We start from the raw sequence: 25,140 nt of genomic DNA on the forward strand, positions 1-25,140 counted from the left end.
TCTGAGGACTCTGTTCTGTTCCATTGATCTATATCTCTGTTTTGGTACCAGTACCATGCTGTTTTGGTTACTGTAGCCTTGTAGTATAGTTTGAAGTCAGGTAGTGTGATGCCTCCAGCTTTCTTCTTTTGGCCTAGGATTGTCTTGGCAATGCGGGGTCTTTGTTGGTTCCATATGAACTTTAAAGCAGTTTTTTCCAATTCTGTGAAGAAACTCATTGGTAGCTTGATGGGGATGGCATTGAATCTATAAATTACCTTGGGCAGTATGGCCATTTTCACGATATTGATTCTTCCTATCCATGAGCATGGTATGTTCTTCCATTTGTTTGTGTCCTCTTTTATTTCAGTGAGCAGTGGTTTGTAGTTCTCCTTGAAGAGGTCCTTTACATCCCTTGTAAGTTGTATTCCTAGGTATTTGATTCTCTTTGAAGCAATTGTGAATGGAAGTTCATTCATGATTTGGCGCTCTGTTTGTCTGTTACTGGTGTATAAGAATGCTTGTGATTTTTGCACATTAATTTTGTATCCTGAGACTTTACTGAAGTTGCTTATCAGCTTAAGGAGATTTTGGGCTGAGACAATGGGGTTTTCTAAATATACAATCATGTCATCTGCAAACAGGGACAATTTGACTTCTTCTTTTCCTAACTGAATACCCCTGATTTCTTTCTCTTGCCTAATTGCCCTAGCCAGAACTTCCAACACTATGTTGAATAGGAGTGGTGAGAGAGGGCATCCCTGTCTTGTGCCAGTTTTCAAAGGGAATTTTTCCAGTTTTTGCCCATTCAGTATGATATTGGCTGTGGGTTTGTCATAAATAGCTCTTATTATTTTGAGGTACGTTCCATCAATACCGAATTTATTGAGCGTTTTTAGCATGAAGGGCTGTTGAATTTTGTCAAAAGCCTTTTCTGCATCTATTGAGATAACCATGTGGTTCTTGTCTTTGGTTCTGTTTATATGCTGGATTATGTTTATTGATTTGCGAATGTTGAACCAGCCTTGCATCCCAGGGATGAAGCCCACTTGATCATGGTGGATAAGCTTTTTGATGTGTTGTTGAATCCGGTTTGCCAGTATTTTATTGAGGATTTTTGCATCGATGTTCATCAGGGATATTGGTCTAAAATTCTCTTTTTTTGTTGTATCTCTGCCAGGCTTTGGTATCAGGATGATGTTGGCCTCATAAAATGAGTTAGGGAGGATTCCCTCTTTTTCTATTGATTGGAATAGTTTCAGAAGGAATGGTACCAACTCCTCCTTGTACCTCTGGTAGAATTCAGCTGTGAATCCATCTGGTCCTGGACTTTTTTTGGTTGGTAGGCTATTAATTGTTGCCTCAATTTCAGAGCCTGCTATTGGTCTATTCAGGGATTCAACTTCTTCCTGGTTTAGTCTTGGAAGAGTGTAAGTGTCCAGGAAATTATCCATTTCTTCTAGGTTTTCCAGTTTATTTGCGTAGAGGTGTTTATAGTATTCTCTGATGGTAGTTTGTATTTCTGTGGGGTCGGTGGTGATATCCCCTTTATCGTTTTTAATTGCGTCGATTTGATTCTTCTCTCTTTTCTTCTTTATTAGTCTTGCTAGTGGTCTGTCAATTTTGTTGATCTTTTCAAAAAACCAACTCCTGGATTCATTGATTTTTTGGAGGGTTTTTTGTGTCTCTATCTCCTTCAGTTCTGCTCTGATCTTAGTTATTTCTAGCCTTCTGCTAGCTTTCGAATGTGTTTGCTCTTGCTTCTCTAATTCTTTTAATTGCGATGTTAGAGTGTCAATTTTAGATCTTTCCTGCTTTCTCTTGTGGGCATTTAGTGCTATAAATTTCCCTCTACACACTGCTTTAAATGTGTCCCAGAGATTCTGGTATGTTGTATCTTTGTTCTCATTGGTTTCAAAGAACATCTTTATTTCTGCCTTCATTTCGTTATGTACCCAGTAGTCATTCAGGAGCAGGTTGTTCAGTTTCCATGTAGTTGAGCGGTTTTGATTGAGTTTCTTAGTCCTGAGTTCTAGTTTGATTGCACTGTGGTCTGAGAGACAGTTTGTAATAATTTCTGTTCTTGTACATTTGCTGAGGAGTGCTTTACTTCCAATTACGTGGTCAATTTTGGAATAAGTACGATGTGGTGCTGAGAAGAATGTATATTCTGTTGATTTGGGGTGGAGAGTTCTATAGATGTCTATTAGGTCTGCTTGCTGCAGAGATGAGTTCAATTCCTGGATATCCTTGTTAACTTTCTGTCTCGTTGATCTGTCTAATGTTGACAGTGGAGTGTTGAAGTCTCCCATTATTATTGTATGGGAGTCTAAGTCTCTTTGTAAGTCTCTAAGGACTTGCTTTATGAATCTGGGTGCTCCTGTATTGGGTGCATATATATTTAGGATAGTTAGCTCTTCCTGTTGAATTGATCCCTTTACCATTATGTAATGGCCTTCTTTGTCTCTTTTGATTTTTGATGGTTTAAAGTCTGTTTTATCAGAGACTAGGATTGCAACCCCCGCTTTTTTTTGTTCTCCATTTGCTTGGTAAATCTTCCTCCATCCCTTTATTGTGAGCCTATGTATGTCTCTGCGTGTGAGATGGGTCTCCTGAATACAGCAGACTGATGGGTCTTGACTCTTTATCCAGTTTGCCAGTCTGTGTCTCTTAATTGGAGCATTTAGTCCATTTACATTTAAGGTTAAGATTGTTATGTGTGAACTTGATCCTGCCATTATGATATTAACTGGTTATTATGCTCATTAGTTGATATAGTTTCTTCCTAGCCTCGATGGTCTTTACATTTTGGCATGTTTTTGAGATGGCTGGTACCGGTTGTTCCTTTCCATGTTTAGTACTTCCTTCAGGGTCTCTTGTAAGGCAGGCCTAGTGGTGACAAAATCTGTAAGCATTTGCTTATCTGTAAAGGATTTTATTTCTCCTTCACTTATGAAACTTAGTTTGGCTGGATATGAAATTCTGGGTTTAAAATTCTTTTCTTTAAGAATGTTGAATATTGGCCCCCACTCTCTTCTGGCTTGTAGAGTTTCTGCCGAGAGATCTGCTGTGAGTCTGATGGGCTTCCCTTTGTGGGTAACCCGACCTTTCTCTCTGGCTGCCCTTAAGATTTTTTCCTTCATTTCAACTTTGGTGAATCTGGCAATTATGTGTCTTGGAGTTGCTCTTCTCGAGGAGTATCTTTGTGGCGTTCTCTGTATTTCCTGGATTTGAATGTTGGCCTGCCCTACTAGGTTGGGGAAGTTCTCCTGGATGATATCCTGAAGAGTGTTTTCCAACTTGGTTCCATTTTCCCCCTCACTTTCAGGCACCCCAATCAGACGTAGATTTGGTCTTTTTACATAATCCCATACTTCTTGCAGGCTTTGTTCATTTCTTTTTCTTCTTTTTTCTTTTGGTTTCTCTTCTCGCTTCATTTCATTCATTTGATCCTCAATCGCTGATACTCTTTCTTCCAGTTGATCGAGTCGGTTACTGAAGCTTGTGCATTTGTCACGTATTTCTCGTGTCATGCTTTTCATCTCTTTCATTTCGTTTATGACCTTCTCTGCATTAATTAGTCTAGCCGTCAATTCTTCCACTTTTTTTTCAAGATTTTTAGTTTCTTTGCGCTGGGTACGTAGTTCCTCCTTTAGCTCTGAGAAATTTGATGGACTGAAGCCTTCTTCTCTCATCTCGTCAAAGTCATTCTCCGTCCAGCTTGGATCCGTTGCTGGCGATGAGCTGCGCTCCTTTGCCGGGGGAGATGCGCTCTTGTTTTTTGAATTTCCAGCTTTTCTGCCCTGCTTTTTCCCCATCTTTGTGGTTTTATCTGCCTCTGGTCTTTGATGATGGTGATGTACTGATGGGGTTTTGGTGTAGGTGTCCTTCCTGTTTGATAGTTTTCCTTCTAACAGTCAGGACCCTCAGCTGTAGGTCTGTTGGAGATTGCTTGAGGTCCACTCCAGACCCTGTTTGCCTGGGTATCAGCAGCAGAGACTGCAGAAGATAGAATATTTCTGAACAGCAAGTGTACCTGTCTGATTCTTGCTTTGGAAGCTTCCTCTCAGGGGTGTACTCCACCCTGTGAGGTGTGGGGTGTCAGACTGCCCCTAGTGGGGGATGTCTCCCAGTTAGGCTACTCAGGGGTCAGGGACCCACTTGAGCAGGGAGTCTGTCCCTTCTCAGATCTCAACCTCCGTGTTGGGAGATCCACTGCTCTCTTCAAAGCTGTCAGACAGAGTCGTTTGGGTCTGCAGAGGTATCTGCTGCTTTGTTATTGTTTACTCTGCCCTGCCCCCAGAGGTGGAGTCTACAGAGACAGGCAGGTTTCCTTGAGCTGCTGTGAGCTCCACCCAGTTCGAGCTTCCCAGCAGCTTTGTTTACCTACTTAAGCCTGAGCAATGGCGGGCGCCCCTCCCCCAGCCTTGCTGCTGCCTTGCCGGTAGATCACAGACTGCTGTGATAGCAATGAGGGAGGCTCCGTGGGTGTGGGACCCTCCCAGCCAGGTGTGGGATATGATCTCCTGGTGTGCCTGTTTGCTCAGAGCGCAGTATTGGGGTGGGAGTTACCCGATTCTCCAGGTGTTGTGTGTCTCAGTTCCCCTGGCTAGGAAAAGGGATTCCCTTCCCCCTTGCGCTTCCCAGGTGAGGCAATGCCTCGCCCTGCTTCAGCTCTCGCTGGTCGGGCTGCAGCAGCTGACCAGTACCGATCTTCCGGCACTCCCCAGTGAGATGAACCCAGTACCTCAGTTGAAAATGCCGAAATCACCGGTCTTCTGTGTCGCTGGCGCTGGGAGTTGAAGACTGGAGCCGCTCCTATTCGGCCATCTTGCTCCGCCCCCTGTTCATTTCTTTTTACTCTTTTTTCTCTACACTTCTCTTCTTGCTTCATTTCATTCATTTGATCTTCAGTCGCTGATACTGTTTCTTCCAGTTGATCGAGTCGGTTACTGAAGCTTGTGCATTTGTCACGTAGTTCTCGTGTTATGGTTTTCATCTCTATCAGTTCTTTTAAGGACTTCTCTATATTGGTTATTCTAGTTAGCCATTCGTCAAATCTTTTTTCAAGATTTTTAGTTTCTTTGTGCTGGTTACATCGTTCCTCCTTTAGCTCTGAGAAGTTTGATCGACTGAAGCCTTCCTCTCTCAACTTGTCAAAGTCATTCTCCATCCAGCTTTGTTCTGTTGCTGGCAATGAGCTGCGTCCCTTTGGAGGGGGAGATGCACTCTGATTTTTTGAATTTCCAGCTTTTCTACACTGCTTTTTCCCCATCTTTGTGGTTTTATCTGCCTTTGGTCTTTGATGATGGTGATGTACTGATGGGGTTTTGGTGTGGGTGTCCTTCCTGTTTGTTAGTTTTCCTTCTAACAGTCAGGACCCTCACCTGCAGGTCTGGTAGAGTTTGCTTGAGGTCCACTCCAGACCCTGTTTGCCTGGGTGTCAGCAGCAGAGGCTGCAGAAGATAGAATATTACTGAACAGCGAGTGTTGCTGTCTGATTCTTGCTCTGGAAGCTTCATCTCAGGGATGAACCCAGTCATGTGAAGTGTGAAGTGTCGGTCTGCACTTAGTAGGGGAAGTCTCCCATTTAGGCTACTCAGGGGTCAGGGACCCACTTGAGCAGGCAGTCTGTCTGTTCTCAGATCTCAACCTCCATGCTGGGAGATCCACTGCTCTCTTCAAAGCTGTCAGACAGGGACATTTACCTCTGCCGAGGTTTCTGCTGCTTTTTGTTTAGCTATGCCCTGTCCGCAGAGGTGGAGTCTACAGAGGCAGGCAGGCCTCCTCGAATTGGTGGGCTCCACCCAATTAGAGCTTCCAGGTGGCTTTGTTTACCTACTTAAGCCTTAGCAATCGTGGGCGCCCCTCCCCCAGCCTTGCTGCCACCTTGCAGTTAGATCTCAGACTGCTGTGCTAGCAATGAGGGAGGCTTTGTGGGCGTGGGACCCTCTGGGCCAGGTGTGGGATATAATCTCCTGGTGTGCTGTTTGCTAAAGACCCTTGGTAAAGCGCAGTATTAGGGTGGGAGTTACCCTATTTTCCAGGTGTTATGTGTCTCAATTTCCTTTGGCTAGGAAAAGGAATTCCCTTCCCCCTTGCGCTTCCGAGGTGAGGCGATGCCTCGCCCTGCTTCAGCTCTTGCTGGTCGGGCTGCACCCACGGACCAGCACCAACTGTCTGATACTGCCCAGTGAGATGAACCCAGTACCTCAGTTGAAAATGCAGAAATCATCCGTCTTCTGTGTCACTCATGCTGGGAGCTGGAGGCTGGAGCTGTTCCTATTCAGCCATCTTGGGCACGCCCCTCAACAGAATTTATTTTCATGAGGTTTTGTTAAGATTGGTCATTTTAAAATAATGTTTAATTCTTGAAGTCGATAAAATATCTACAGATTTTCTTAAACTTTGCATTGCACCTAAGTATGCAAAAATCACATTTCAGGAAAAGGTCACTCACATTTTGTCCATATAGCACAGTTGGCAAATGTTGCATATATTTGTTTTTCAGCATACTTTTATGGATGTTGGTCTATGTGGAGCATAGTGCACCTTATTTTAGGACCACTGACATGTGATTGACAGAGAGTGAGGAAGCAACAGAAGATTATGTGATATGAAAGCAACTTAAGGAATTTTTTGGAGTATTTAGAAAGCATTTTTAAAGTTCTCGCTTTTCAAAATGTAGTAACAAAGATATGTAGTTAAACAATAATGTGAAAATAGTAAAGTTAACTTATATAATGTGGCCAGTTAAAAGAGATAAAATTGGAGTGATGTACATTTTCTAGGGATAAAAGAGGACAGAAGAAATGGGATGAGACAAAAGAATTTGGAAGAGTCACACAGAAAGGCAAAGATAGAAATATGGGAACAGAGAGTCCGAGTATTAGAGACATGCACCACTTTTGCAGAAGCTGCTCTAAAGAAGTCTTTAAATTTCTATATTTTAACATAAAATATTTAAGCACTGGTGTTCTTAAAATTGTATGCTTCACCATATTAGAGGGGAGAATACTTTTCTTTATGCAAAAGATAAATACCTGTATTCCATGGAGGCCAGAAATTGTTTTTACATTGGATAACCTTGACATCATTTAACCTTTTAGGATATAAAAGATCATGTTTTGGTTTCAAGCTAAAGCCTTAAATCATCTTTTGCTGCTTGACCTAGGGATCAGATGGATCAAATATGAGTCCCACCTTAAAGCAAATGGAGATAATGTGTTAGTTTCATTAATTGTGGTGAAAAAATATATAATTTGGTTGTTTGGCATTGTGTAGACAAAGAAGTTGACTAATTTATGAGCTATCTGCTAGCAGTGTTTTCTCGTATCTCAATATTGTCCTGTTAGTGTTAGAGATGGTGTGAATAGCCGTAGGTCCAGCCAATATCTGGCCAACAAGGGATGTGAGTGACTTTCTTTTTCTTTTGGTGATCTTTGTGAATTTATAATTATAGAACCAACCTTTTTGCTTTTAAACACTTGGAGGAGGAGATTCAAAAGAAGAATTTGTGTTAGAGGACTAATTTCCAAGCCTTAACTGCTTACTGTATTACTACATATAACTTTAAAATATGTTGAAAGTTTCAGTGAATTAGAATGAATGAAAAGAGAAAAGAAAAGTGATAGGATTGTTCGTTTGTGCTCATATATATTCTATCTTTCTTCTTTCCAGTCTATTATCAGAAGAGTTGCAAAGGGCTCAATCTCTTGAGATTACAAGAATAGTGCCATTTACTATGTCCAATGAACAGTATCTAGCTGAGATTTGAAGTATCTGCAAACCTCACTTAAAAATTTGAGGGGGAATGATTACAGGGAAACACCAATGAAATATGTTATAATTCTTCTTAAGTATAATCAAAGGTGAGTTCATTTCATTTACAGTCAGTTCTTTAGTAGGATGGGTGTTATGGGTTAAATTGTGTCCCTGAAAAGAAACGTTAAAATCCTAACCTCCCATACGTGTGAATGTGCCCTTGTTTGGAAGTAAGATTTTTGCAGATGCAATCAAGTTAAGATCATTGAGGTGGGCCCTAATATGACTGGTGTCCTTATGAAAGAGAAATTTTTCACAGACACATAGGGAGAAACTGAGGCAGAGACTGGAAAGATGCACCTACAAGCTGAGGAATGCCAAGGCTTGCTGGCCACCGTAGGAAGCTGGCAAGAGGCAAGAAAGGGTTCTCTACAGGTGCCAGAGGGAACAAGACTCTGCTGACACCTTCATTTCAGACTTTTAACCTCCAGAATGGGTGAGACAATCAATTTCTATTGTTTTAGGCCATCCTGTTTGTGGTATATTTTCACTGGGAAAAGTAGTACTGGGGAACTAATACAGTGGTTTTTGTCTATAAAAATCATTTAAATCCACAATGACTTAAGTCAACTCTGATTTTCCATAGAGATAGAATAACACATTAGTGGTTACATTTCATTATGACCAGTCCAGTTCTTCAGCGGTATGGCTATCCACAGTATTTTTAGTCACCTAACAACTGTAATTGGTGTCCCTCTGAACCAAATCGTGTTTTCTAACATGCTGTCCCAAAGGACTGACTTCTATATTTTTTGAAATCTTTAGGAAAGGAACCCTGCTGAATAGGAGAGAAGCTACGGGGTTATGTCAAAACGATGAGAAGGGCTGGTGGGGGCGGAGGCAACAGAGAAGGGAACTGAGGAGACCCTTTACTTGAAGTCAAGGGCATGGAGTATGATTTGTTGTGCTTATTGGGAAGTGGATGGCTTGGATGGTGGACAGTGTCACTTGGTGCCTCCTCTGTGACTGGCAGGAAGTAGGGGGCATGAATATCTTTGGTAGAAATCTACCTGGGTGAAATGGCTGCATTTCCATATGAAGTTAGCAGGCAGGGCAGTCTCTCCAGCAAAGGCATGTTCCTGAAAGAGCTATTTTTCTAATTTAGCAGACCCTCGGGGTTTCTGGAGTTAACACTTGCAGTCGGACAATCGAGAGAAGTCTCACGAGTCACTGAATTGAAGTAATTGTGCTGAGGCACGCATTTGATCACAGAGGCTGCAAGGTTGGTGTGCAGAAGTGAGTTCTGGGCACAGGAGCCAGCCTAGCAGCCCGTCGGCACCAGCCTCACAGCATAGCTCTGTTGTTCTGTATTTGTCTCCTTATGGACCTTTTATCAAGAAATTAGAAACTGAATTCTGAAACCAGGATGGGATGAAACATATCGGAAAGCCGATGCAGTGTTGCCTGCTTGCCACAATGGTGCGAAGAACATGAGTGTTGGGAGTTCCCCAGGGCTCAGCAGCTGAGAGAGAACAAGATTCAAAGCCAGAAGTCTTAGACATGGGTTCACATTTGCTAGAACCGGCTCTGTGTGACTCTGGGCCAGTCCCAATGCATCTCTCCATCTCAATTTTTCTTCTGTAAGATCCACCCTAGGTACTTATGAGGATCAAGTGAGACAAAACATGTGAAATTACTTTATAAGTGTAAATGTGCGATGCAGATGATACCCCATGAATGCATAACCTTGAAAATCCAAGGGCTGGGAGTTGAATATTGCCTATATTAGAATCTCTGTGTTATACACCAAGTGAGGAACCTTTTTTTGGGGGAGAGGTGGGGAGGGATTCTAAAAGATCCTCTAAATGGAAGCAGAGTCTATCAGATCTGTCTGCTCTGGGAGTTATTTTTTTAATGCGCTTTGAATGATAAGTTTCTTCACTAACTCTTTCTTTCTTTTATATCTAGACCTGTCTGTCTTAAGGAATCATGTATGGTTTTCTTATGACTAAAGCAAAGGTGGTTATTAATGTTGAATATTTTTAAATAATTCATGTGAATTATATGAGAGAAATTGAGAGAGGGTAAAGTAAGGCAACTTTCCAGCGAGGAAATGTATTTTGTCCTTCTCCCTCCACCCTGAAAATTTTCAGCAGTGTATTTCCATTTAGAGAGTGACCTATGGGACTGTTATAATTAGATTCCATTGCTGCCAATGGAGACTGGAAGACAAAGGCAGGCGTCTTTCTCCAGACCGTACTGGCCATGGCAGAAACAGTTCACTACTTAGTGATAGCATCAAGCTAATTTGCCTCCCTGGGATTAGACCAGGAAATATCAAAGTCAATTTGCTTTCTCAGTATTATACTGAGAGGCTGTGGCATTTCTCCTGTTCCTGCATTGTGTGAGTCATGTTTGTTAGCAAGAGAAGTCCTTGGTCTTTCTTGAAACTTCTCCTGTTGGCAACACCAGAAAAATGTTGTCACCCCTGATGTGTGTCATCCCTGGTTTCCGGACACTTGTCCTGGGAATGCTTGTTCTGTAACATGCTTTGCCAATAAAGTGCTTTCAGGTCAGATAAATTTCCTTTCTTAAAAGGTCACAATCCATATTTGCATATCAAAGGCTCTCAGAAGGCCTGCAAAAAAGTTTTAACTTTGCTTAACTTAGTGTTTTATTCAGTCATTTAATGAATATTTTAGAATGTGTCAGGCATTCTGCTAGGTATTAGAATTTAACTAATAACGAAACAGGAAAAGTCGTTTTCTCATGAAGTTTATGATTGGCAGGGAAAGTCAGGCAATGAACAAATACAAAATATGTCGTATGTTGTCAGATGGTGAGAGATGATAAGAAAAATGGCATAAAGGGTCAGGGCACGGTGATGCGAGGCACTGGCACTCTTAGGTGGTGTGGTCGAAGGTTCTATGTAGAGGTGACATTTAAAAGGACACCAAAAGCCAGTGCAGGAGGGAGGCCAGCCTCTATTCTCTGGGGGAAGATCACTGCAACCCAGGAGAACAGCAATTGCAAAGGTCTGGAAGCAGGAAGTGTTTGGCCTCTCAGAGGCCAGTCTGGCTGGCAAGACCAGAGAGGAGGCAGGCGAGGCCTTGTGGGACCGAGGGGATGGGGAGGAGGCCCTTGAAGGTTTTCAGTAGGGGAGTGAGGTTTCCTGCCACACCTTTGGTGAGGTTTTTTTTTAGATGCTCTGTGGAAAAGGGACTCTGAGGGTCAATGGTAGAATAAGGAATGCCAAGAGGGAGGCCCTTGTAGTGTTCAGGTGACATGTGATGGTGGCTTAGACCAGGTAATGAGTAGTGGAAGTGGTGAGAAAGTGACAAGTGTTTCCTCAACATATTTGACCATTAACCTTCTTTTTTAGGAAGACTTAAAATTATTTCCCAGAATGAATTTTGGAAAATACTGTTGTATATAATCAGATGTCAATCATATATTTCTGTCAGTCACGAAAGTGCCTTTATACCTTCTTCCATGGCGCTAATTTATACTGGATAACAATGTCAGGGAGATAAGACACCAAAAAGCTAAAGGAAGAAATTTTAAATTTTAAGTTTAGCAAATAAGGCCAAGGTTGAGTTACACTACTGGCCCAGAGATATGACAGTTGAAGAAGGCATTGGAATCTGTTTTTGTTTTTATTTTTGTTTGTTAACACAGGTATAGGTTTGCAAAAGCCTCAGTAAATGTTTGTGTTTTTAAAAAATTTCAACATATCCCTATATGCATAGAATTCTTACTATGTCTTTTAATAAGCAAGCAGTGAATCAGTGAATACCTCTACTTGTCTACCTTTTGCCTGGCCAACTCAGTTTAGACCTCACTCCATAATATTGTAATACCACGTGCCAGCACGTTGCTCTTATCACATCATAATATAATTGTCTGTTTGTTTGCTAGGTGGTCCTACTAAATGGAAGATATCTTGCTGGTAAGGGTCTGTGCCTTTAGTTCCTGTATGTATAGCATGTAAGGATGGTCTACACCCTTCTGTGGAGCAGGTGCAAAGTAGCTGTGTGAAGAATGAGTAAATGAATGAATATCCAGGATTTCCTTGGCTATGAAGAATATGAGATGAGCTAAAACATGGTCCCTTCCCTTATGCAGTTGTAGTCTGATTGGGTGGATGGATGAATTCTGACTTCCCTTGTGACTGTTGCTTTGGAGGCCAGATCAGTTCTCAAACATTGGTGGAATATTCAGTAGTCCACTTGGTAGGATTTAAGCCAAGAAGTCCTTGTCCCCCAATATCTAACTTATAAACCCAACTACTGAGCTTGAAATTCCACAATTTACCCATTTTCTTGGACTAAGGAATTAAGAGAGAAATACCTCAGGGAAAGGAGAAGTACTGTAGGAATTCCTTAGCCATTTATTTATATGTTGGATGTGAATTAGTTTAGCAACTCTCTCCCAGTGACAATAAAGAGAAAGTTTTATTGGAAAAGAGAGGAGAGAACGCCCATTCTCAGCGGCTACCTAGATCTCTTATGCTGCTCTTTCTAATGCACAGATTTGTACTTTCCTCCCCACAATCTCTCTCTCTCTCTCTCTCTCTCTCACACACACACACACACACACACACACACCCCAGGCTTGTGGCAGCAGGGCCCTGCCTTGAATGGCATTTTCTCAGCACACATCTCTTATGTACCAACAGAACCCTGAGCAGAACACCACATGCTAAGTAAATGAATGCTCCAGTTTTCATGCTTTGCAGATGACTCTGTGGGGACTTGTGCACCACTGAAACATCTTGGTCTCAAAGCTGTGCTCCCATTTAGCTATGGAGCACTGGGGGAGGTGTTCAGTAAGTCCCTGATGCCTCCCTTCTAGAGGCCACAAGCAAGGGAAACAATGAGTACAGCATCCCTCCCCATCCCCCATCACCACAGGAATAATGCCCTGGGAGTGGATTTTATCATGGTGTTCAGGAGGTGCTGAGTAAACAAAGACAGCTGCTTTTTATAGCCACCGCCCTAAGAACCTTGCAAAATGAAATATTTACTAAGTAAAGCACAAAATAGAAAGAGAAAATAAAACGTTTCTAGCCAGTAGAGTGCAAGCTCTGGGGGCTCTGTTTCCTCCTCTTGTTGACATCTGTGAGAGTTTCCTGAGGTCCAGGAAGATGTGTTTTGCTGTTATCAATGTAATAAGAATGAGGCTGACTTGATCAATCTGGCTATGCTTTTAAATTGCATTAAAACTCTGCAAGTATGTTAATCACATTGCCCTGATTCCCTCAGAAAAGACAAGCAGACAAGTAGACATTCTTCTTTGAGCTTTCTTTTGCAGGCTAAACCCCAGGGTGTGTAGCTCAGCAACAGCTGTAAACACTGGGGGTGAGCCTTTTCTGAAATAGCATGCTGTGGCTTCATGACTCCCAGCCTGTGCTTGCAGGCTAGGGAAAGGCATGACCAACTTAGGTTTAACAATCATGTTTCCTTTCAAAATAGGAAATTGCCGGTATTATCACTGCTGACTCATAAATTATAAATTATATTCTTTTATTCTTCTTTAAATTCACGTAAACTAGCATTTACCGAATGGGTACTACGTACCATGATTTGCCTTTTGATGTTATTTCATCTCAACAACAGCACTGTTATTTCCCATTTTACACTAATGTCACAAAGCTAGTAAGTGGTAAAGGCAGTATGGGAGCCCAAGTGTGTGTCTGACTCATAAATAAGCTCACTGTTTATGTCTATTAAATTAGGTCATTTTAATATGTCTAGGACACCTGTTTACTCAAGGGATGTTGTAGAGTTTCTGTATAAATATAGGAACAATTGCGTATTGGTCCCACTGAGGTAGTATCTGGATGGCGTGACTGCTTTTAGTTTTCCATCTTTGAGTCTGAGTAATTGCTTGACACCAGTATTTGGCTCTATAGCCAAGTTTTAAATATGCAATACAGGAATATCTAATTTATAGATTTTCTTTTTCTTCTACTTTTAGTGATAGGCATACAGGGGAAAGAGAAACTAGTCTTATTTTGTAATAGCTCTGGTGAGAGATTGAGTGAATGTGGAGGTGAAGAAGGGTTGTTGATCATAGATACTTATCAAGCACCTACCAGGTACAATGAAGAGCTGGATTTTTCTCTTTGACTGCTCTGTCTGCACTGTGGAACTCTCCCTCTGACTGTCCTCCTCCTTCCTCAAACCTGTCTTTAATGACATGCTACCTATTTTCAAAGATGTCACGCTCATTATAAGGTGATTGTAATCAGAATAAAAAGGATAACAAATGTGAAAGAGCAAGGCTAATGAGATTTAATAAAAGAAAAGGAGGCATTGCCAATATCTAGGTAAATAGGATTTTAAAATAACTCCTTGTTTGATGCTCCACTAGGGTACATTCTTCTAGATCTTGTCACCTTCCCCTACTCTAAACCCATCTTTCTTAGAGAACCCAAGGCCCTTACTGTAGCTCTCAAAAGTCCCGGGTGATATGTCCCAGCCACTACCCTTGACCCCCTCTCCCTGGCTCTACTCAGCCAGTTGGCCTCATTGCCATTCTCTGCCTGAACCCCTTTGCTCTTGCTGTCTTCCATGTCTGGAAATCTCTGAGCCTCTGGGTAGCAGCATGGCCCATGCCCTAGCCTTAATCGGGCTTCTCTTTAAATTTCCTCTGCTCATAGTCTCCTACCTTGGCTGCTCTTCCTAGAAGAGCAGCACCTCCCGCACTCTCTAACCCTGCACCATTCAATAGAGTAGCTGCTAGCCATGTGTGGTCATTTAAATTTAAATTATCATATTTTTATTGGACAGTCAGATACAGAATTTCCACCATTGTGAATGTTCTATGGGACAGAGCTGCTCTAACTCCTTTCCCTGCCTTGTTTTTATTTGTGGCACTCACCACTACATGGAGTTACATTTCTTTGTTTTGCTATCTGTCTTGCTTCAAGAAAGCAAGCTTCCTACAATCAGGGACTTCGTGTGTTTTATTCAGTCTCTGACTTTCAGCTCCCAGAAGAGTTCCCACCGCATCACAGGTGCAGAATACATACTTCCTGAATGAGTGATTGGATCTTTTAAACCCAGGAAAGGAAAGCAGAATTGTTGAGGGAAGTCCTCCTCCCACTTCTGCTCTTCCCAGTTCCCACTGCCTTCCCTAAGCCTTGCCTTCTGGGAAGGAATTCAGGTCCTGGCTTTGTTTCTCTTTGAGTTTCCCTTACATAAGTTCCAGTGAAAGAGGCATAACTGACCACATTGACTTTGAGTAGTCATTATCACATTCACAGATGGTCCCTTTCAAGTCTGGTGGTGCCTGTTTAATGCAGGGAAAACCATCTGCCAGAATGTCTTTGGCCATTGGATGGAAGAGAATGTCTCACTGTTACTTAAGAGCAGGAATTGTGTACAACAGTGTGGTAGCTGATTATGCTTCATAATACAGGTTGTTTTGATGCCCCTTGGGCATCTGGTTTCCCCCAAAGAGCTATGAGATCCTGGTAACTACTTAGGGACAGGAATCCAGGAGTATTGCACTCCTCCTGGGCTCAAATGAAGACACTCTGGGTGCGCTTGCCAGCTCTTCTTGAAAGTTGCTCCTGTACATACTTTACCCGAGATGGGTCCAGGTCTACAGAAGGATATGGAGAGGAAAAGTGAGCTAGGACTGTCAGCATGGTTCAGAGCCTTGTCTTTCTGAATTATCCTCAAGCAAGTCTGACCCTTATTTGTAGTGTATCCACTCTGTTCCACAAATGGAATTCAGTGAGTTGCTCCCCATGAATCCTGATGTTTTACTGCAGGAGACAGCACATTTCCTGACCCACCCCGTGGATCTGGCAGAAACTAGTTTGTGGCCAATTATATATCATGGTTTTGAGAAAACTATAGGCAAATATAAAATGAATTTTAAAATGTTTAAATATATATTTTCTATATATAGGTATGTATCTTGTTCATTAAATAACTGGCACTGTAAGAAGAAAGCATCTAAACTTCACCGAGTTACATAAAAGAAAGCTTGAATAATAGATGCCTTTCTAAATGAGATGACTCTTTCAGTTCTGCAATTAACTTATAAACTTAGCAAAATCCTAATGAAATGTTTCTTTGAAAAGTAGCTAAGCAATTCTAAAGTTTATGTGGAGGAAAAGGTGGATGAGAATAATCAATAAATACTTGCAGAAGATGAAGCATGAAGGATATATGCACTGAGATTAAAACATGTAACAAAGTGATAAAAATTAAAGCTAAATGGTATAAAGGCAACAGAAGAATAAAAAACTGAACAGATACTAGTAAATATAGGAATTTTTTCTCTTATAAAACAGGCATTTTAGTAACTATTTCGGGATGTTCGGTTTTTTTTCTTTTTTAATCCCTTCCTCATATAACAAAAAAGTTCCAGAACAAAATATTAAACAATAAAAGTTAATTAGAACAAATATAGATGGATGTTTTGGAAGTTCAGGAGGGCCTTGATAAACTTACAACAAAGCAGAAAACATGAACAAAGAAACCTTTAAATAGACTATATAAAAATTGTTTAGTAGCTTTTCACAGTGAAAAACACTGTACATAAGGCCATCTGAGAAACAGTTTACAACATATATGACCAAAGACTTTATATCCTTCCTATATGAAGGGCTCTTAAAATTCAACAAGAAAAGGATCTTGTATTAATTTCCTGTGGCTGCCTAACAATTTACCACAAACTGGATGACTTAAAATATAGAAATTTATTATCGCTCAGTTCTGGAGGTGAGTCCCAAACTAAGATATGAGCAGAGCTGCACTCTCTCTAAGGAGACTCCCTCCTTGCTCTTCTACCTTCTGGGGACTCCAGGTGCTCCTTGGCCTGTGGCTGTATAACTCTAATTTCTGTCTCCATCTTCATATGGCCTTCTCCTTTTGTCTCTGTGTCTTCTCTCTTCTGTCTAAGAATGCTTGTCATTGGATTTAGGGCCCACCTGAATAATCTAGGATGATAATCATGATCCTTAACATATTTACATCTTTTTCCATATAAGGTCACATTCACAGGTTCTGGAGGATTTAAATTATTACTTTCCCCCAATTTTATTGTGATAAAATAACATCACATAAAATTTACCACTTAACCATTTTTAAGTGTACAGGTAGTGCTATTGAATGTGTTCATAATGTGCAACCAACACTACCATTCATCTCCATCACTCTTTTCATCTTGTAAAACTGAAACTCCCTGTCCATTAAATGAAAACTCCCCATTCCCCACTTCTCCCAGACCCTGGCAACCACCATTCTATATCCTGTCTCTATTATTTTGACTGGTCTAAGGATCTCATAATAGAATCATACAGTATTTGTCTTTTTTGTGGCTGGCTTATTTCATTTAGCATAATCTCCTCAAGATTCATCTATATTACAGCATGTTTCAGAATTTCCTTCCTTTTAAGTCTGAATAATATTCCCTTGTCTGTGTCCACCACATTTTGCCTATCCATTCATCGGTCAATGGGCCAGTGGGTTGCTTCCTGGATTGAGCTACTGTGAATAACACTATTAGGATCATAGATGTATAAATATCTTCTCTAGAATCTGCTCTCCATTCTTTTGTGTCTATACCCAGAAGTGGAATTGCTAGATCATATGGTAATTCTATTTTTATGTTTTTAGGAGCTACCACACTATTTTTCACAGAGGCTGTACCATTTTATATTCCCACCAACGGTGCACAGTGGTTCCACATCCTTGCCAACACTTGTTATTTTGTTTGTTTGATTTTTGCTAGTAGCCATCCAAATTGGTATGCGTTGGTCCAGTTCTTTTTAAAATAAGCCTGCTTTGGTTTTGTAATCAGAAAGAAAGATTCTGTACTAAATTGAATTCAAGTATTTCTTCAAAGAAGGATACTGCCCACTTTGACTCACTTGAGGATATTTCTGGGACCTTCACAAAAGTTTATATATGCAAACAGGTTTATCATTTGTGTGAGCCCTTTAGATTTCACTAATCTAGGGTTTGTAGAGATTTGGACAACTGCTGAGGTCAAGTTTACCCTGGTTTATGAGACCTATTCTTCACAGAGCAAATTAACTGTGTCAAAATTGCATTAAAATGAATGTTATTATACTTAAAATTAAACTTTCCAGACTCTTTGAATGACTTATTACTTTAAAAATACACAGATATGCTAAATACTTTCTATTTTTATAGCAAGTCTATTTAAAAATCATAAGCAATTACATCTGGAAAACTTAGTTTCAGTTTTTGATACATTTAAAAGAAATACTGTATTTTAATTTAGAAATATTATTTTAATGTAGATTTTCTGCCTTTTATCCTGCTTGCTTTGATTAATTCTAATTAGTGTTATGGTATTTTATAATAGAGACGTTAGAATTTAAAGGATTTTAGTGTTCATCTTAATACAGTATTTCCATAAAGTGTATAATGAGAACTGCTTACTGGTGTCATGTTGAGGGTGGGGAATTCTGTTATTAGGAAAGTTTGGAAATAATTGGGTAACAAATTTAAGCAAGGTTCTTTATAACAGGCTTTGTACTGTAACCCTCCTATTCGTACTCCACATGAAGTAAGTGTGAGACAGAAACTTCCAAAATGTATATGACCATACAACTTTGTCCTCTCAGAGCACCTTATAGGACCACATGTTGCAGATTGCACCTTGGGGAACTTCTGATCCAAACAAATTGCCTGGTAAAGAAAGTGGAGGAACTAAGAGTTGGGCCCTTATGGTGCTTGAGTCCTAATTTAATAACATTGCTTTAAGGCCAGATGCAGTGGCTCACACCTGTAATCCCAGCACTTTGGGAGGCTGAGGTAGGAGGACTGCTTGAGCACAGGAGTTCTAGATCAGCCTGGGAAACATAAAAAGACTTCATTTCTACAAAAAATAAAACATTAGCCTGGCATGGTGGTGCACACCTGTAGTCCCAGTTACTCGGGAGGCTGAGGTGGGAGGACCGCTTGAGCCTGGGAAGTTGAGGCTGCAGTGAGTCATGACCATACCACTGCACTCCAGCCTGGGTGGGAGAGTGAGGCTCTGTCTCAAAAAACAAACAAACAAAATACCCAATAACATTACTTTATGCTGTTTTATTTTACTGCTTTCAGGAAAGCTTCCTGCTTTCAGGAAAGTTACACTTTAATAGGGAAGGCCATCACATATATTGATGAGCATAATGGAAAATGTGATTGAATGACAGGAGGAAACCAGCTATACTTAGCTTGCAAGATGTGATTAGGCTGAGCAATAAAGAAAGAAATTCATTTCATGGAAGAGGTGATTTTTGAACTGCACCTTTAAGAATGAGAATGTATGCATACAGGTAGTTTAGAGGGTTGGAGGGCAAGAGGTGCCTTTAAATAATAAACACTTAATGTCAGAGATTTGGACAGTCTGGGATGATGGGTCAGTTTCTATTTCTTCATCTCAAAGATGTGCTCAGTGGAAAGCTTCATGGAAAGCTCCCCCCTCAACCCCACCCCACTCCAGAAGGAGTCCTGTGTAGCCCAGCATGCCTGACTTGGGAGGGAGGTGTGGCATCAGGAATAAAATTGGATGCAGTTGTCCAGTCAGCTGGCAAGTAGTTCGCGATTTGTCTTCTGTGTCGAGTATCTCCTTTAGATCCAAGCTTAAGAGAGGAAGAGGGATGTTATGAGCCCCTCTGCCCAATCCCAGCACACTACGTATCTGCAAGTACTTTAGAAGAGCCCGAGTCTACTGGCATGGGGGCTGCCTTCTACACACCTATGCTGTTTCAGATCCCTATTTCCATCACAGGCTCCCATTTCCATGAAAATGAAGCAGATGTAGTGGGTATGTGGTTGGGCTCTGGCGTAGTATTGCATAGGGTCGCATTATTCCTGGGCAGGTTTCAGTTTTCTTATCTGTGAAGTAGGGATTTTAAAAGTACCTACCCCATACAATGTTTGTGACCATTATTGTGTGATAATGCATCTGAAGTGAGTGGCACATGGCTGACATAATAACAGATTAGCCATTATTATTGCTATCATTACTCTCAGCGCACAGTGGCTTTAAATCTGCATAAATACGGTTGTTAGAAGAATGGACTCTCCCAGCATCCAGAAGATTCTAGAACATTTGGGGGAGGAGGAGCTATCCAAGATCTTTAGACTGATGGTGGTGATGAGGAGTAAAGCAAAGGAAAGACTGCATGTGTGGGCGGTGTGGGGAAACACCAAGAGAAACACCTGTGTGGGGGGGTTGTGTAGGGTGGCAGCTTGTGTAGGAAAGTTTTGAAATAGTATATAGTGGTATTGAATATGTGTGTTTGTCATGAACCATCAAAGGAGCCAAAAAAAAAAAACACACAAAAAACTGTGTTTTACCGGAGTAATGCTTATGTGTATATTCTTTGTATTTTACGTATTTGTGCAAAATATCATGCACAATGATCGTGCATGTCATTGACTATATCAGATTCACTTTGCTGTGAACATTGTTTGGTTTAACAGCCACTTCTATAAAGGCTGTTTTTAATCGGCTATGTATCCTGCAGCTTAGCATGATGAGTAGGGGATCTAAACAGATATTTATCAAGGCTTATTACAGGAGATACTGTTAATGCCCTGGGTCCCTGGACCCCTTTTATCATCCTGTGCTCTCCCCACCTGGCTTCAGTGTGCCTTTGCTTTCCTTGGCCAGCACCTGTGGCTCTTCAGAGGACTGCCCTCAGGCTACTGGAACTGCCTTGCCTTTTGGTGCAGAGAACAGGAAGCTCCTACATTCCATCATTGCCCCCAGGAGCCCTCAGCCAATAGTTGGCATGGGGTTATGAAAACTCAGCACCTTTGCCTGAGTGGGGAAAACCTCCTAGGCATAATTTGTACTCCAGAGTTCCTCCTGAAGCTTGCTCCATGGTACAATACCTAAAATTGCAGCCCTGCTTCCATCGCCCTCTCCCCACCCTGCTCCCTGACTCCCTTACTCTTTAATAATAAGTGATTTGCAGCTGACTCCTTATGGCTAGGTCTGTTCCTGGGGAAACTGAATTGAAACCACTGAATATGTATCAGATTCTGTCCTAAAACTGGTGTAAACAACTCATTTAATCCTCACAACACTGGAAGGTGGTCATTATTACCCTTATTTCGTGGAGAAGGAAACTGACTTGAGTAAGCATCATGTACTTAATCAGAGGCTGTCAGAGTTTCATTGCTTTGCCTACTTTCCTGCTGTCCTGGCCCACTGATGTCTTATTTAACAGGGTTACATTGTCTTTTGAAGTACAGCCACCATCCTAGGGTAGTTTATTGGAACAAACAAGACCACATTTTAAAATTATTACCCATATAAAGCTCATCACTGATTAAAGGCCTCACAGCAATTCTCTTTACTTCAGGATGTAAAAGACAATTTAGAGAAGCAGGTATAAAACCATTCTAGTGTAGGAAAAAAAGTTACTGAAATACTGAAATGACTAGGAAGAAGGCCACCTCATTTAATAAGACCTCAGTGAGACCACTGTGTGAGGCAGATGAACATAAGGGGTAAGTAAGGCTTTGGGGTCAGACACATCTGAGCTTGAGTCCAGCATCTCCTCTAACAAGCTTTGTGACTTTGGGCTATTTAATCTCTCTAAGCCTTAATTTTTTCATCTGTAAAATGGAAGACTATAATATCTATTTTGTAGGATTGAAGTAAAGATTAAATAAAAGAATAAAAGGATGTACAGGAAGTTTTTAGCACAATGCCTCACACATAGTAAGCACCAAATCAAGGTGCTTTGTTTTGTTTTTCATTGAAACAAAGTCCGACACATATTATGTGGTGAAACTCCGTAATTTATTCGAGAAATAAAAGTAAACATGGATGATACTATAAACAGCTGCTCGTGGACCTACTTATAGGCCACACCTGGTGTGTAAGCCCCACCCTTGAGAATTGCTGCTTTAATTCAAGCATGACCTTCCCATGTAGATATTAATCTGCCATTTTCCTGGCAATATCTGGAATGAGCCAAGCTTTTTCCTTTTTTCCATTTACCAGAGGGAGATAATAGCCATAGAATTATAACTCTGCCCCTGAATCATCTGCCCCCAGCCAATCATCCTGCACATATTCCAAGATGGCTTTATAAAGATAGTACAAACTTGGGGTTTGGGTTTAACTCTGTATTTTGAAATCATTGTAGATTCACATGTAGTTGTAAGGAATAATTCAGAGAGACCCCTATACCCTTCACCAGCTTACCCCAAAGGCGATATCTGCAAACATCTCATTTTATATAGCATTTTTGAATAAGTGTTCATATTTCCCGTCTATGAAAGAGCAAAGAAAAATCTTCTTTGCTTTAGTAAGACTACAAACTAAAGAACAAGTCTCTTCCCTCAAGAAACTTACTTGAGCTTCGATTTGGGGGATGAGAAATCTTGAGAGACAAAAAGAGAACCTATATGTGCACATTGCTTTGTTCTGTCCCAGAATTAAAACAAAGATTTCTGTAAGAATTTTTTCAAAATTGGAATATTTGATTGTAAAATTTTTATTTTATTTTATTTCTCATTGCTCAAGTGCTTAGATTACTTAGGGGGTTAAAATTGTCCACTTTTCCAGTCATAACCATGACATTGAAGGTATCATACCTCTTGCCTCTTACAGAAGTGGCTCCTATACAAGGACCTGTTTAGGGATGAAAGCCCTGTAAAGCATGTGGTAAGGATACCTGTGGCTGAGGACAAAAGCAAAAAAGCCATACGCAGTCAGTTGATGTACAATTTCTTAGAAACAGCTATGGCAGAAGCTTTCCATTATGAAAGGCACTGGGGTGGTGCCGTAGGGTTGTTCAGACTCTGCTTTCAACGAAGCGGTCTTTGGAGCTCACTTAATGGTGTTTCTGGGGCTGATTGTGTACAGGAAGCAGCTGATGTGCAGTGTCTGATGTGATCATCCGTTCGATGGATAGGATGGCAGTTTATTTTATTTATAGTGAGAAATATTCTGATTGTCTGTTAATTTTTAAAGTAGGGAATGTCTCTCAATTCCATCATTGTCCTCCCTGCCCCTTTTCCCTGACTTCTTGAGTTTCTGAGCATCCCATCCTCAGCCTCCTTTGTTACGACCTTTCCATTTTTTCTTACTGTTCTCATGGATTCTCCCATCGCTCTCTTCCTCCCTTTCTTTTCCTCTCAGTTTTTTTTTTTAAAAGGGAAGACAAACAGAAAAATTGTTTACTAAAACATTTGATTGTAAACCTTGCAATCATATGTTTATTTTAATTTCATTTTATCATCTTCCAAAACACAGGTCTGTGAGAGTCATACTCCTGTTTTGCCTACTGGGCATTTGTAGGTATTCAGTGGGAATGAAGCAAGGTCCATTTATAAACAAACATCTGTTTGTCTTTATTGCTGGGTTTGATTGTGGCATTTGGATGAGTAGTTAAATGTGTGTTAGTAATAGCCACTTTAAATATTTTAAACTAGGTACAAAATGAAAAAGTAGAAATGGCGATTATATAAATCAATGTTTGGAATGCTGCCGTAGCTTAAGGCTTGGGGAGTTAATGATGGGGGAGAAAGACTTTTTTAACCTCCGTATCATCTGTGTACAAGGATGAACCTGACGATGACTCACATGAGCCACCAGAAGAGGCAGCTGAGTGGACAAATGGAATACAAGTTACCAAGAGGTCAGCCTGAATTTAAGGAACCAAGGCATGAGGGGGCTATCAGTGAAAAAGAAAACCAAATAACAGGTCATGGAAGGTCCAGACTTTACTACCAAAACAGCAGCTAACCAGAGTGGCAGTTGGAGGAGGTGGGAGGGAGGGAGAGAGAGAGAGTGTGTGTTTGTACTGGGTATCCAGAGATGAAGAAAATAGAAGTGGGGTTGTGGAAGTACATGGCGTGGAGCTTACCTGTCCCTGATGGCCTGGGGGTAGTTTCTGAAAGGGCAGACTCCTCCCACCGAATAAGCCATATGTTCTAATTCAATATCAAATGCATCTGTAAAATCATTTGATGAACTGTGACGATCCCATGGATATGACACTATTCTAGGGGAATATACTCCTTGTCTGTTTGGGGTGCCATGTGAGTCTCTGTTAAAATTTGTTGGAAGGAAATACAATGTTAAGAAGGGGGGAAATCCAATTTTACAAACATAGCTATAGTTTGATAGTAATTGTATATGGGGCTGCTTGCTTTTCAATGTGAGGAAATAGGCCCAGTAGGATTCTTCTAATATTCTGGTTTTGCCTTTGCAATATTTGTTTGTGTCTGTGAGCAATACTGTTTTTCTCAATCAAGGTATATGCTTAGAGCAATTTCAAAATGTGTTGGGTGTACTTTTAAAGATGCAAAATGCTCTGTTTTATTCTCAGGGGAATTCCTGTGTACTGTTACCCTGGGGATAGAATTCCTTAAAACAAAACAATAATGATAGCAGCAAAAACCCTAAATACTCCAAGTGACGTTCACACTTAAGCAGAGAAGCAGCATAGGGTGTACATGTGTATACAGTGAGATAAAAAAAAAAAAAAAAAAGGAAAAACTAATTTTGTGTTGTAGTTTGTGGGGCAATGAAAAGAGGCCAAGAAATAGATGGAAGAAAAATATATGGAAAGGAATAATGAATATCTTCTCTGTTTCTTCTTTCGCAGTTCTGTTTTGAACCCAAAGTGGATGATGCCGTCAGAGCTGAACCACTGAGGCTGTGAAAAATTCCCATCTTCTCTTTGGCCATCAGTTGAGAAAAGATGGAAGACTCTTACAAGGATAGGACTTCACTGATGAAGGGTGCCAAGGACATTGCCAGAGAGGTGAAGAAACAGACAGTAAAGAAGGTGAATCAAGCCGTGGACCGAGCCCAGGATGAATACACCCAGAGGTCTTACAGTCGGTTCCAAGATGAAGAAGACGATGATGATTACTACCCGGCTGGAGAAACCTATAATGGGGAGGCCAACGATGATGAAGGCTCAAGTGAAGCCACTGAGGGCCATGATGAAGATGATGAGATCTATGAGGGGGAGTATCAGGGCATCCCCAGTATGAACCAAGCAAAGGACAGCATCGTGTCAGTGGGGCAGCCCAAGGGCGATGAGTACAAGGACCGGCAGGAGCTGGAATCAGAAAGAAGAGCTGACGAGGAAGAGCTAGCTCAGCAGTATGAGCTGATAATCCAAGAATGCGGTCATGGTCGTTTTCAATGGGCCCTTTTCTTCGTCCTGGGCATGGCTCTTATGGCAGATGGTGTAGAGGTGTTTGTCGTTGGCTTCGTGTTACCCAGTGCTGAGACAGACCTCTGCATCCCAAATTCAGGATCTGGATGGCTAGGTGAGTGTGTGGTATCCGTGAGACCAACTCTGAAACTGGCTTATTTGTTAAGCACAGTTATCAGCATAGAGAATAAATGCTTTTCATCTAGAGCACTGCATTTTTT

General features: G+C 41.1%; 1 protein-coding gene across 2 annotated transcripts in view; it reads left to right on the forward strand.

Moving 5' to 3' along the window:
- The window catches only part of SV2C (synaptic vesicle glycoprotein 2C), a 244,336-nt gene that overhangs the window by 30,510 nt on the left and 188,686 nt on the right, over positions 1-25,140 (forward strand). The window contains exon 2 of one of the 2 annotated variants that reach the window (XM_009208637.4): positions 24,359-25,034. In XM_009208637.4, the coding sequence (XP_009206901.2) occupies positions 24,455-25,034 (580 nt within the window). In that variant the 5' untranslated portion in view covers positions 24,359-24,454. Of the gene's footprint in view, positions 1-22,286; positions 25,035-25,140 lie in introns of those variants that run through there. The other variant, XM_021939474.2, reaches the window with a different exon arrangement.

The sequence above is a fragment of the Papio anubis genome, chromosome 5, assembly GCF_008728515.1.
Source record: "Papio anubis isolate 15944 chromosome 5, Panubis1.0, whole genome shotgun sequence".
NCBI lineage: Eukaryota > Metazoa > Chordata > Mammalia > Primates > Cercopithecidae > Papio > Papio anubis.